This window comes from Alosa alosa, chromosome 20 (assembly GCF_017589495.1).
Source record: "Alosa alosa isolate M-15738 ecotype Scorff River chromosome 20, AALO_Geno_1.1, whole genome shotgun sequence".
Classification (NCBI taxonomy): Eukaryota; Metazoa; Chordata; class Actinopteri; order Clupeiformes; family Clupeidae; genus Alosa; species Alosa alosa.
In genome coordinates, this window is record NC_063208.1 from 12,331,998 (window position 1) to 12,344,013 (window position 12,016).

Sequence of the window (12,016 nt, forward strand, 5' to 3'; positions counted from 1 at the left end):
TATATTATATAAAAAAAACAATGCATGACTGTAAGCATCCGATAAATGTATTTTATGGAGTACAGAACGGTTGATTAAAACACAGAATAATAAGAGTGACTCCTGGCTCCTGCAATGATAAGTCACATTTAACTGTCATTAAATATATTTTTTACATTCATTTCCTGAGTGTTCATGAATATGCCATTACTACAATACCTGTGTACATTTAATAAAATATCCGTAAAAGTCACCACAGTGGTATTTCATATATGCCTGTACAGAATATGCATTTGTTGAGATGAATTTACACTCAATAAGTGTAAGTGCTTTATGGTAAAAAATGAGGAGATCTTTATTGCACAGACACAGCGTTGAGGTGCTCCAGGTCTTGCTGGGTGGCTTGGGGCAGCTTCCTCAGGGCTCCCCCCTGCATGGGGACCCTCGCTAGGGCTAGATCTGTGTTGGCCAGGGGGCCTCCAGTCAGGTGCGCTGGGGTACTCTCTACTGCCATCACTCGGCCACAGAATGTCTACAACACACACACACACACACAGTTATGTGTACACAAAAAAGAGCACACATACACAAGCGAAAAAGACGAGGGGATGGTGGAGTAGGTCACCAAATTGCTGGTTGAGGGCATAGGCCTACATAGGCCCACACTGTGCATAAAAGAAGCATGAACATAGTAACAAGTAATTGCAGTTTCACAATGTAGACTCTCCAACTGACACAACGACATACAATCACAGCACTGTTTGCCGTGATGACGACACAAAACCACAGACTCCCAGACAGATAAGCTGCACATCCTGGATGCCATCAGCATTGTGCCCATAAGAAAGGCTCTTTGTGTTGGCCATGCTAGGCTGCAGCCCATGCCAGGTGGCTATTGGCATGCACTCATGACTGACAGAATGAAAGGTCATGATTGGTTCTACTGATTGAGTGTGAATTATTTCTTTGTTTTCAAAAGCTATTTGTCGAACAAATTTTAACAATCGATTTAATATCTCCTTTTTAAGCTGGTTTCTTAACCTGATCTTTCACTGTCACACCATGATTGGTTTTACTGATTGAGTGTGAATGATTTCTTTGTTTTCAAAAGATATATGTCTCTATAACATCTATTAACAATTGTTTTCATATATTCTATATTGTCTATAATATGTTTATGATGGCTTCTTAACTTTATCTTTCACTGTCACACCATTGATCTGGTGACTCTGTGTGTGCGTCACTGGGCAGTAAGACCACATGGCTGATTTGCGTTTGTATTGAGTAGTAGTGGAAGTGTGCACATCCCCACCGGTGAGGTGCAGGGCAAATGGGACTAGAACTGCAAAGGAATCAAATGCCCGCTAAAACTCCCATATATTTAATGTGTTGCAACGTTTCAACCCGGCTGGGTCTTCCTCAGGCAAATGTAATTTGCGTTTGTACTCACTGTGGTCTGCAGGCCTGGGATGTGGGTGTGGTGGTAAATGGTGCCACTGTCCTTTCCTTTGGCCTTTGGCCGCGACGACTCAATGGACTTCTCCTGACGCTTCTTGCACTCCTGAGTATAACAGTAAAAAGTAAGCTAAAACAAATTGGCAGATTCAAACAATAGCCCACTTTTTGTTCCTTAATGTATACTAATTATACCTATTTTCCCCTCTGTTTTCAGAATCATCATTAGATCTCTAGGGCAATTCCGCGCAAAACTAACATAATGCCAAGGTATTTAGTTAGCGTTATGGACGTGACGGTTTTGAGTGGAATTGCCCTCCATCATCACAACAATTCATAATTCAGTCTGGAGTTAAGTGAAGACGCCTGTTCAGTGGTGAGTTTTAACACAGCAAATGTCATTAGTAAATACAACGGTACTGGTGTGAGCTGACACAGAGTACCTTTAAAATCTTGTGGTCTGATGTCTTCGCCACAAAATGCTCCCATGACTTGGCTGTAAGTTCCTGCTGTTTGTGATTTGATCTTATCTGGTGAATAAAGCACAACATAGCTTTTTACATGTAAAGCCTATTAACATTTTAAGAGTAGACTATTAATGACAACAGGGATGTTGAATGGACAAAGAACTGTACACTGTACAACTACTGACAAAAAATATGCTGTCTTCATTGAATTCTCAAAAGCAGTTTATGGACGTGTACTGTTGGTCTACTACTTATTCTGACTAATTTTTACTTTTTGTGTACTGATCAGAGATACACTAAATTGAATTATACCTGGCTTATACTGATAAGTACACATACATGTTTAAGTATATCTAGCTCATACTTAAATCTACTTAATATACTTATACTGATGGAAAAGGCTGGGTATATTATCATTTACTTGTACTTGTAGCCAGAGACTGATCTTTGAGAGGCTGCATGACCACCCAGTAAAACTTTTTACTGAGGATATACTTTTAAGTATACTATCAAAAACATGAAAAAATGGGCTAGAAATATATATATATCAGCAGTGAGCAGCAGTGGCTCAGGAGGTAGAGGAGTTATCCAGGAACCGCAAGGTTGCAGGTATGAAACCAGATCCTCCTGACAAAACACTTAAAACCAAAAGTGCTCCAGATGTGTCAGTTGACATCCTGCATGGCAGCCTATGCCATTGGTGTATGTGTGTCATATATATGCAATATATAAATGCAGTTTATTAGTAAACTGTAAACACCCAGCATATAAGTTCACTTGTAGTGCACCTAAATGTTTAGTACTTTTACACCTTAAAAATATAATGAACTAAAAGGTGTGCTAGAAGTATATAACTAGTATATTCACTATCTTCGAGTTTAGTATTATAAACTGAAAGTGGGCCAATTTAGTCGAAAGAAGTATAAACATAGTACATAGTACAATTGTACCACAAGTACATTTATACTAATAAAAGGAAGGATCCTCGTCCACTATCCAGTCCTCACCTCTGCGTATGTCTGCTGCTCCTTCTGAGCCTCCTCCTCCTCCTGCCTCTGCAGGATGGCACTCTGCTGCTCCGACACCCTCTTCGCTGTGTCCTCCGTTGCCTGGGAGATGGTCTGCAAGGCTTCTGCGTCCGGGGTAACAGGCCGTACGCCTTCAAGTGCCAACTCACGTGAGATCTCCTCCCAGACCTCGCCCGTCTATAGGCAATGAACGCATGTATGTACAGACAAACACACACACACACACACACACAGAAACAAACATACACATACACACTCCCCATACACCACACATACACGCACACACACAGAAATATTACCTACAATTTCTTCAACTACTGGCTTATCAGCATCAGTAGACACATTCAGAAGAGTACTCCCATACTCGGCCCATGTGCACAAACACAGTGAGAGATGAGAGATCTCAGCATGAACGTACAACATGACAGCCTTTACCTTAAAATCCAAATATCTGCTGACAATGCTTAGAGTGATGTAGTCTTCCGCCACCAATCCAGGCAGGTCCTCAAAACCTGAAAGGGACGCTTGCTCATTATACAGAGTTAAGAGCAATTCCACGCAAAACTGTCACATCCATAACGCCAACGCCATGCCATGGTATTTAGTTGGCGTTATGGACGTGACAGTTTTGTGTGCAATTGCCCTTGAACAGACCCAGAAACACACATAGACAACCAGCAAAAACGCTATTGGTATTGGCATGGCAAAAAGACTAACTAAAAACTGTTCTACAAAACAACCTCAATGAATGATCTCAGTGACCCAAGAAATAAATACTGTCTGAATCAACATTCATAATTGTATGTATGGTATATTTGTATTATTTCTAATGGATATGTTCGTATGAGCAGGCGCACCTAGCTTGCAGAAGAGGCCGTAGATCTTACAGCGCTGGTTCCCAGCCACATCCACCACGGCAGCACTGGGTGTGTCTGCTGGAGTCGACTCCTGCGCTTGCTCCTCCTGGTGAGCGTGCACCAGAGGCCTCACAGGGTCTGCCAGAGATACACACACACACACACACACACACACACACACACACACACACACACACCATGGAAGTGGACACACACACACACACACACACACACACACACACACACACACACACACACGCCATGGAAGTGGACACACACACACACACACACACACACACACGCCATGGAAGTGGACACACATACACACACACACACACAGACCACACAAAAGTATGGTAAGGGGAAATGTAAAGGGCAATGTAATTGAGGGTTTCAACTCCAACTCCATAGACTATCTGGTAAGACCATCTGGATAAAAATAACACCATCTTTTCATAAAACAACACCCCTTTAGAGCTACTTTAAGAAAACTACTCTCCTTGAGTTTTACCATGAAAGACGAGGGCATTGGTCATAACTTTATGTCACAGAAGGACACAATGATGCATAACACTGCACGGCATCTCAGTACTTGTTGACCTTCTATGACCTTCTCTCACAGCTCTAGTATGCACGCACGCTGTTGTACAGCCCCACCTGTGATCCGCCCGTGTTGGTCCCGCTGCACACCCAGGTCCTCCTCCTCCTGCCTCCAGAGCTGGAGCAGCAGGTGGGGGGCGCTCTGGCCGTCGGGCCCCCGCCAGGCCTGCACGTGGGGCAGCGCTTTGGGGTTGTCACACAGCTCCAGCAGAGCCCCCAGCACCACGCCATGCATCGTCATCGGGCTGGACTGGACAGGGCAAGGAACAAATGGACTCATTATGCAACGAAGCATTGATACAGTGAGGTATTTGGTAAGAGAGGCAAAATATTTACAAATATCCATTTGTATTGATAGAGTTGTATTAATAAATGGTAGTCAACTCACAAATCTATCTACGAAGTCACTAATGGAATATTACACAATATGAAGTATATGGTACGATTTTATAGAATAATCTCACTCACTCACTTTTTATAATAATTTCACTTACATGAATGAGATCAAATAGAAGAAAAATCCCTTCCCTCTCCAGAAAAACATCCTCATTGGTGAAACACCCAATGATACAGGACCTGTATATATAAATATACACAGATGGATAAAACATATAACTTAGCCAAAAGTAGCCACTTAAAGCAGCGATCTAACTGAATGTACTATTGCTGAATGTGCTGACCAAACACAGTCCACAGTGGAGAGAATGAGCTTGCTGTGGCCCATGCCACTGAAAAACTTGGCTGAGTTCATTTTCAGAAAACGGACAGTCATGTCAACCCCTTCAGTTCCAAAGAGTTCCTGTGGTGCAGGGAAGTCGGCAGTTACTATTCATTATTCATTATTAGAATTTATTCATGTCTCTTTGCATGCGCATATACACTAATGAAAGCACTCATTACATGTACAAAAACAAATACAATATTCATCAAAGAATAATAATTAATCTTTGAAAACAGTGGCCCCCAGCCAGAGTCACAGTTTACACAGTTTACCTTCCTGTGTATGTCACTCTCACAGAGTGTCGACAGGATGAGCTGCAGGTCAGCTTTGATCTCCAGGGCAATGGCATCCTCATCATCAGGCCCACCCAGCTGTATCAGCAGCTCTGCAGGTGAGAAATGGGTCAGTGTGGTCAGTGTGTATGGTGTGTGCGGTGTGGTCAGTGTGTGTGGTGTGTGGTCAGTGTGTGTGCGGTATATGCAGTGTGTGGTCAGTGTGTGTGGTGTGTGGTCAGTGTGTGTGCGGTGTGGTCAGTGTGTGCGTGCGGTATATCAAAGTCAAAGTCAAAGTCAAAGTCAGTCAGCTTTATTGTCAATTTCTTCACATGTTCCAGACATACAAAGAGATCGAAATTACGTTTCTCACTATCCCACGGTGAAGACAAGACATATTTTACCAATTTTAAGTCCACAGACAAACATAACATTCAAGTAAACAAAAAAGTAAGTAAATAAGTAAATAAGAGGGCACATATAATAATGAAAAAATAAGAGCAGCAAAATTTTGTTGAAATTGTGCATAGACAGTCAATAAAAAACTAGTGCAAAGTCAGGCCAATAAGAGGCTTGGGTAGTTCTGTTTGACCTGAGTAATAAAGAAAGTGGCATGCGGTTATGTAGCAGCAGAAGTGTTGTGTTTTCAGGACAACAACACCAAGTTGTAAAGTGTACAAGTGTGCAAGTGTTCAAGTGTGCAAGTGGAGTAGTGCAGGCGGCCATTGTGGGTCCAATGTCCAGGATGTTATGTAGCTGAGGGTGGAGGGGGGAGAGGAGGGAGAGAGTTCAGCATCCTTACAGCATATGCAGTATATGCAGTGTATGCAGTGTGTGTGGTGTGTGGTCAGTGTGTGCGGTATATGCAGTGTGGTGTGTGTGTGGTGTGTGTGCGGTATATGCAGTGTGTGTGGTGTGTGGTCAGTGTGCATGAGGAGTGCCATGCACCAGCTCCAGTAATGTCTCCACTTTAGGGAACCTGCTTGTTAAAGTACGCTATCCGTCCAGGAGAACCTCTATCTTTCTTTTTGCCTCACTGGCACATCATTTTTGAGAGAGTATTTATTCGGCAGTGAGCAGTGTGTGTATGTTACCTATAAACAGGCTTATCGCCCCTTGATCACAGAGGTCCTGGTTGATGATGGGGTTGGCAAGCGACACCATGGATCTCAGGAGACGCACACTGTAGCGCAGCTGAGCCTTCTTACTGCCCCTTCCCCCAGTACCATGGAAACTGTGGCCCTGGCTGAAGTACGCATCTGAAAGACCCACAGCAGTGGAGGAAACAAGAACAGAATGACATCATGTTCTATTTGGCTGTGTGATTTTTGAGTCATCTTTTAAAAATCATGTAATGGGTAGTTTTAGATTGGTTACTATGACTTCTCCCAGACAGGTTAGATCTAGTTAGTGATCATAAGAGAAATTGACAACTAGACTGACTGAAAAGTAATGACTGTCAATTTAAGCAAGTGGCAACCAGGTTATGAGAATACTTAACAAACCTTACATGGGAGTACAAACACACACAAACACACACACACACACACACACACACACACACACACACACACACACACACACACACACACACACACACACACACACACACACACACACACACACCTTTATGAACACCATAACCAAACTTCCCTGACTGAGCTCTGTCACCTTCTTGAACGCACCACTCCAGCAGCATGAGTAAGCAGGTGTTTGCCTGGCAGGTCATGTACTCCTCCAGCATCAGTGGAGCCACGGTGGTCAGCGAGGCCAGGGCCTGCAGCTGCAGCTCCTCCTGCTGGACAGGAGTCCAACCGCGGCCGCTGGACTGAGCTGTGTCCGGAGGCTTCACCAAGTACATCAATGCCAACATGACTCTACCCTCTCTAAAAAGCTGTTCAGAGATGCCAAGAGGTTTGCATATGTAAGCGCATTCATGCAATTATCAATCAGAAATGACACACAATCCCCTTGGCAATACCACAACACCTCAGATTGTTCGCCAAGCACTTAATGATGGAAAACTCATCAGAAGGAAAATGTGCCGTTGTTTGAACTTGGGTAACCTCTGTCAGAACTGAGCTCACCTGCACGGAGGATAAGTCCTGAGACATGACAACCACCAGGTTCAGCAGCAACTTCTTCATCTCAAAGTCCTCATTGTTGAAGGTCAACTTGAGGTTACGGGTGAGGGGATTATGACTCTTCACTAAAAAGCAGTAAAAGGATCACCACTGGGAATGTAGAATTGTTTATTGCAACTCTATACAACAATTTGTTACTTTCTGGGGCTACTTTTGGCATCATCTTCAAATGAATATGGCCATGTAAAGGATAGACAAACACACCTGTCGTTCCTACTAGTGATCCGGTCTATGCACTGTGTACCTCTGTGGTTCAGGTTGGAAAATGTAAGCTTTCACAGTATGATATTGGCAACAATATCCCCAAAAGACGCCATTTTGCTTGTTGGCGAACTTGCCTTTTTTCAGAATGTTTACTGGATTGTTGGTGATATTGGTAAGGTTTTTACATGTTTTTAGGTTGGTAGCAAGTTTTACATCAAAACGCCATTAGGCTAGCCTAGAAATCTAGACACACCCTAGCGGCAGGGCTAGTCTAGCAACTCGCCGTTGGCTTGTGAGCTCGAAAAATTAAACTACTATCAGGCCAATCAAATGGGTGTATAGAGTGGATTGAAGGGCTTAACATAATGATTGATGGCAGAGTTGCAACGGTTTGGCTTGAATTCCCTGCTACTTGAAAACAAATAAGATAATGTTGCTGTTGGCGAACAGTGTGACACGAGTTAAGCTTTTATTAAGTTGGCAAAAGTTTGAACTAGCCAACTAGCTCCGCTGGTGGGAAACGCATGGGACTCATAGCGCTGTGCTATTGCGTGCAGAGGAAATTTGAAAGACAACCGATTATCCCGCCCCTCGGACTGAGCACTGCGAACGGTGAGTGCCCAGACCCTAAATTTTATATGTGGGTCTGGCTCATCAGGCAATTTATGTTGAGGAAAAGTACTGTGGGGAAAAAATACTCACTTTCTGGAAAGGTAGCAAAAAGGATGAGCTGCTGGGCAAACCCACTTTCCTGGCCAATGAAAAAAACATAACATTATAAGACAACAACACAACATTACAATTACAAGCCTGTGCACAGAATTAAACAAGCATTCACTGCTTCAGTTCTGCAATCCTTACAATGAGTGGTGCTTTGGGGTTCTCTGCAATAAGAGTTGTGATGACCAGAAGATCGTTTCTTAGCTGCTGGTCATAGTTTCTGTAGCCATGCCGGAGCTGGTTTAGAAAGGCCTCTTTCAGGCACCTACATGCAAAATACAGCTAGATTAGTAAAAAATGAAACAATAAACATATACAGTATCGTGTGTGTGTTCGCAAATCTACCGATAAACTGATAGACTGGCTTGATTGGCTAGTCAGCTGACTGACTGATACTAACAGGATGCAGTCCATGCTGCTGAGCTGCTCAGTGAGCTCCTGGGGGCAGCCTCGTTCCAGCAGGTTCCACAGAATCTCAGAGGAGCGGAACAGCAGCTGGCCAGAGGGGTCAGGCTCGTTCATGTGGAGACAGATCTTCTGGGCAGCTTGGGCCTTCAACATCAGCTCACAGTTCACCTCTGACGCAGAATTAACCAGGGAAAGACAGCATGGGTTGGGTACACAACATAACACACACATACATACTCATATGTACTTTTTTGGGGATGTATACTTCAGTAGGGGCTGTACATAACATGCAAAACTGTCTCTAGGTTTGTGCAGTGCTCTGCACACACGCACCATGTCTGTGTGTTTGTATGTCCTGTGTGGAAGGAGACCGTACTAGACAATAGAAGAGAGAGACCATGTGTGTGTGCGCGTGTGCGTGTGCGTGTGTGTGCGTGTGTGTGTGTGTGTGTGCGCGCGTGTGTGTGTGTGCGTGTGTGTGTGTGTGTGTGTGTGTGTGTGTGTGTGTGTCTGTGTGTGCACGCGTGTGTGTGTGTGATGAGGGCAGGTACCAGAGGTGCAGGAGAGGACCTGCAGAGTGTGGAGCAGCTGCAGCCGGACAGCCAGCTGGTCCTCCAGCAGAGCCAGGGCCAGCACCAGCGTCTCCACCACACCACTCTGCTCCAGCAGCCGCCGTCTGGAGCTCAGACTCAGTGGCTGCAGACCTGTGTCTGGGACAAACGAGAGTGCAAAACATTACTGGAGAATATACAGTACAATATCCAGCGTTGCCCTCTGAAAATATACAGTATACAAGTGTTCTGTGCCATGCAGCCTTTTATCATAACAAATTATACAAAGGATTAACCACCGTTCTGCATAGCCCGTCAAGATAAAGTTATAAAGTTATAGTAAAGTTAAATTAGCCTCTGCAGAGATTCTTATCTTAGCTGTACAGTAAATTAGGGGACTGTAAGAAAGCTTAAGTGTTGCGAATAAAACCCTACTGCCGTGCTGTGTTTATACTGTCATAAAATCCAAACCTGGTGGCTTAGGTGTTGCAGAGTTGTAAAAGGACGAAATTGATGCACAGAGCTGCAGTCGGACATCTGCTTTGGGTACTCTCATCAGGTATCCTGGGACAAGTGACAGCATGTAACAACATGCCTTCATGAATAGACTGCTTTAGAGAACAGACATTTCCTTGTCTCCTTACCCAACTGAGAGAGTGACTGTTTTGCAGCGTCGGTGTATTTCACCTCATCTGAGGTCTTCTCTTTCAGGAAAGGGAGTCTACAACAGAAATAGATTGTATGACAGGCCTGAACTTAATTGTTGTAACACAACACAAAACAAATGTAAACCTGAACTGACATCTTTACCCAACATCAAGCATGTGAGCACATCTAAACATATTGGATGAAGTGTTTGTGTATGGGGTCATGTCATAAAGGCAAAGTATTAAAGAATGATACATGTCCAATACAATTGATACATGTCTTTTTGTTGTTGGGGATCAAAACAGATCAAAACTAATCATAATACCAATAACAGTTTTAACTGGACACTAAAGGTGGAAGTACACTATGGGAATACAAGCGACTCACAACACCACCAGCCGGTGAATAATCAAATTATAAGCAATAGACTGATACTTTGGATAACCAATTAGCCACTATCGTTAAACGCATGACTTACCCTATATGCCGTAACACACACTACAAAAACAGGACTATACTATATTTAAATGCATAGCCTATATTTCAACATACTCTCTCATTAAGAATTAAAAGCAAATTCTTACCCACATATCTTAAGCAAATCATATAACATAGGAGTGTATTCTGGGTGGTCCTTGATCTTCTCTGTGCAGATGTCTAAGACTTTGATGATGTTTTCAAGATCCCTTAAACGCTTCAAATGATCATGTTAGGGAAAATGTACTGTGAAATGCGAACTTTCTGTAAACAGAATATAAAACAGAGGGGGACCTACGACCATCACTCTATGATGGCTGACATTTTCTCCCCCTGATAATGATTAAGCTTATTGTGGTGCTGATGCTGATGCTGGTGGAATTACTGGTAATTGGAGTCTTGGGATTTGCAGCTGTCCCCTGTTGACTCTCCCAGGACATAACTGTGTTCGAGGGCCCAGGCCGTATGTGTGGTTCCATCATCAAACATCAAGATAATTAAAAAGCATTTTCATCAAACTCTCATCAGACATGTCAACTTGACTTATGCTTAGTACAGAGACGAATCCTGTCACATCCAGTCTATTTTTTTTTCATTTAAACACTCAATTAAGGATACAAATCCTTTATGATATGTCTTTATCACCTTCTTGAAAGTGAATAAATGTCTTTCCTTTAAAGAAACCTGCAAGAAACCAAATGTTTTGCTGAGGTTGCGGAACCATGGGTTTAATTCCAAGCTTTCATTTGTATGTGTCGTGCATTACAATGCAATGAAATAACGTTACACTTACTTACAGCCATTACATTACTTTACATGTAAAGTTTTAGGATAGGATATTTAGGGTGTTAGGCCTGTTTTTTATTTAAGGTGTTACTCACGGCTAAAGGATCCTGAAGGAGACGTAACACGCGATTTAGATCAACTGGTTTAGGGTTTATAATCTAAAATAAATGAACACAATGTCAATCAAATGAATCACAAGGCAAAGAGTAATCTTGAGTAATTAACAGATCTTACATTAGAACTAATCGTTAACTGTAATACTTTAAATAATAATGTATACATTTACTTTACCTCGCCTTTGCCTTTAGCAGTTATCTTGTGGTTGACCACAGGAAGTCCAGGCTTCCGTGAGGGTGTTTTAGAAACTCGTGCCATTGCATTTGAACTTTTCCTGATCCGAGTGTCTGAAGTAGGCATTATAACAAGTCCACAGGCCCAGTGAAGACAGCGACTGAATATGATTTTTTAAAAAGACGACAATCTAATTACCTGTATTTGTCGTTCATCAAAGAAAATGTTGGTTATCCACTACGCTGTATTATTATATATGACATCCTTCTAATGTTTATGTAGCTAGATAGCCCACTTGGGCTCCGCCTGTCTACGCGCTTGACAATCTCCATGGTTACAACCAGCCACTACGGCAAGTGAAACAGTTCATAACGCGTTTTCATTGGATCAGCGCTGTTCAACATCAAC

At 42.9% G+C, this 12,016-nt stretch overlaps 1 protein-coding gene across 3 annotated transcripts; it reads right to left on the bottom strand.

The window, feature by feature from the left end:
- Window positions 1–309: 309 nt before the first annotated feature.
- On the bottom strand, window positions 310–11,926 carry LOC125285101 (cilia- and flagella-associated protein 69-like). Of its 3 annotated transcripts, XM_048229356.1 has the most exons (24): window positions 11,807–11,926; window positions 11,609–11,721; window positions 11,413–11,475; window positions 11,150–11,215; window positions 10,639–10,748; window positions 10,051–10,127; window positions 9,878–9,970; window positions 9,407–9,565; window positions 8,848–9,025; window positions 8,589–8,712; window positions 8,430–8,478; window positions 7,467–7,588; window positions 7,006–7,273; window positions 6,474–6,638; window positions 5,380–5,492; window positions 5,067–5,185; window positions 4,881–4,962; window positions 4,444–4,636; window positions 3,787–3,924; window positions 3,365–3,441; window positions 2,909–3,106; window positions 1,878–1,964; window positions 1,430–1,540; window positions 310–511 (listed from the first exon to the last, which is right to left on the bottom strand). In XM_048229356.1, exons 2-24 carry the CDS (start codon window positions 11,690–11,692, stop codon window positions 335–337), a joined length of 2,853 nt encoding a protein of 950 aa, XP_048085313.1. In that variant the 5' UTR covers window positions 11,693–11,721; window positions 11,807–11,926; the 3' UTR covers window positions 310–334. The 3 variants fall into 3 exon arrangements, with proteins under 3 accessions (XP_048085313.1, XP_048085314.1, XP_048085312.1); XM_048229357.1 differs by having other exon boundaries at window positions 7,051–7,273; window positions 11,609–11,926; XM_048229355.1 differs by having other exon boundaries at window positions 11,609–11,926.
- Between the last annotated feature and the right edge of the window lie 90 nt (window positions 11,927–12,016).

Coding starts and splice junctions, on each gene's coding strand:
- LOC125285101 (XM_048229355.1), bottom strand. CDS start 11,734: ATGCCTACTTCAGACACTCGGATCAGGAAAAGTTCAAATGCAATGGCA. Junction 7,589..8,429: donor TTTTGCTACCTTTCCAGAAA/GTGAGTATTTTT, acceptor ACTGCTTTTTAG/TGAAGAGTCATAATCCCCTC. Junction 1,541..1,877: donor CAGACCACAAGATTTTAAAG/GTACTCTGTGTC, acceptor TGTTATACTCAG/GAGTGCAAGAAGCGTCAGGA.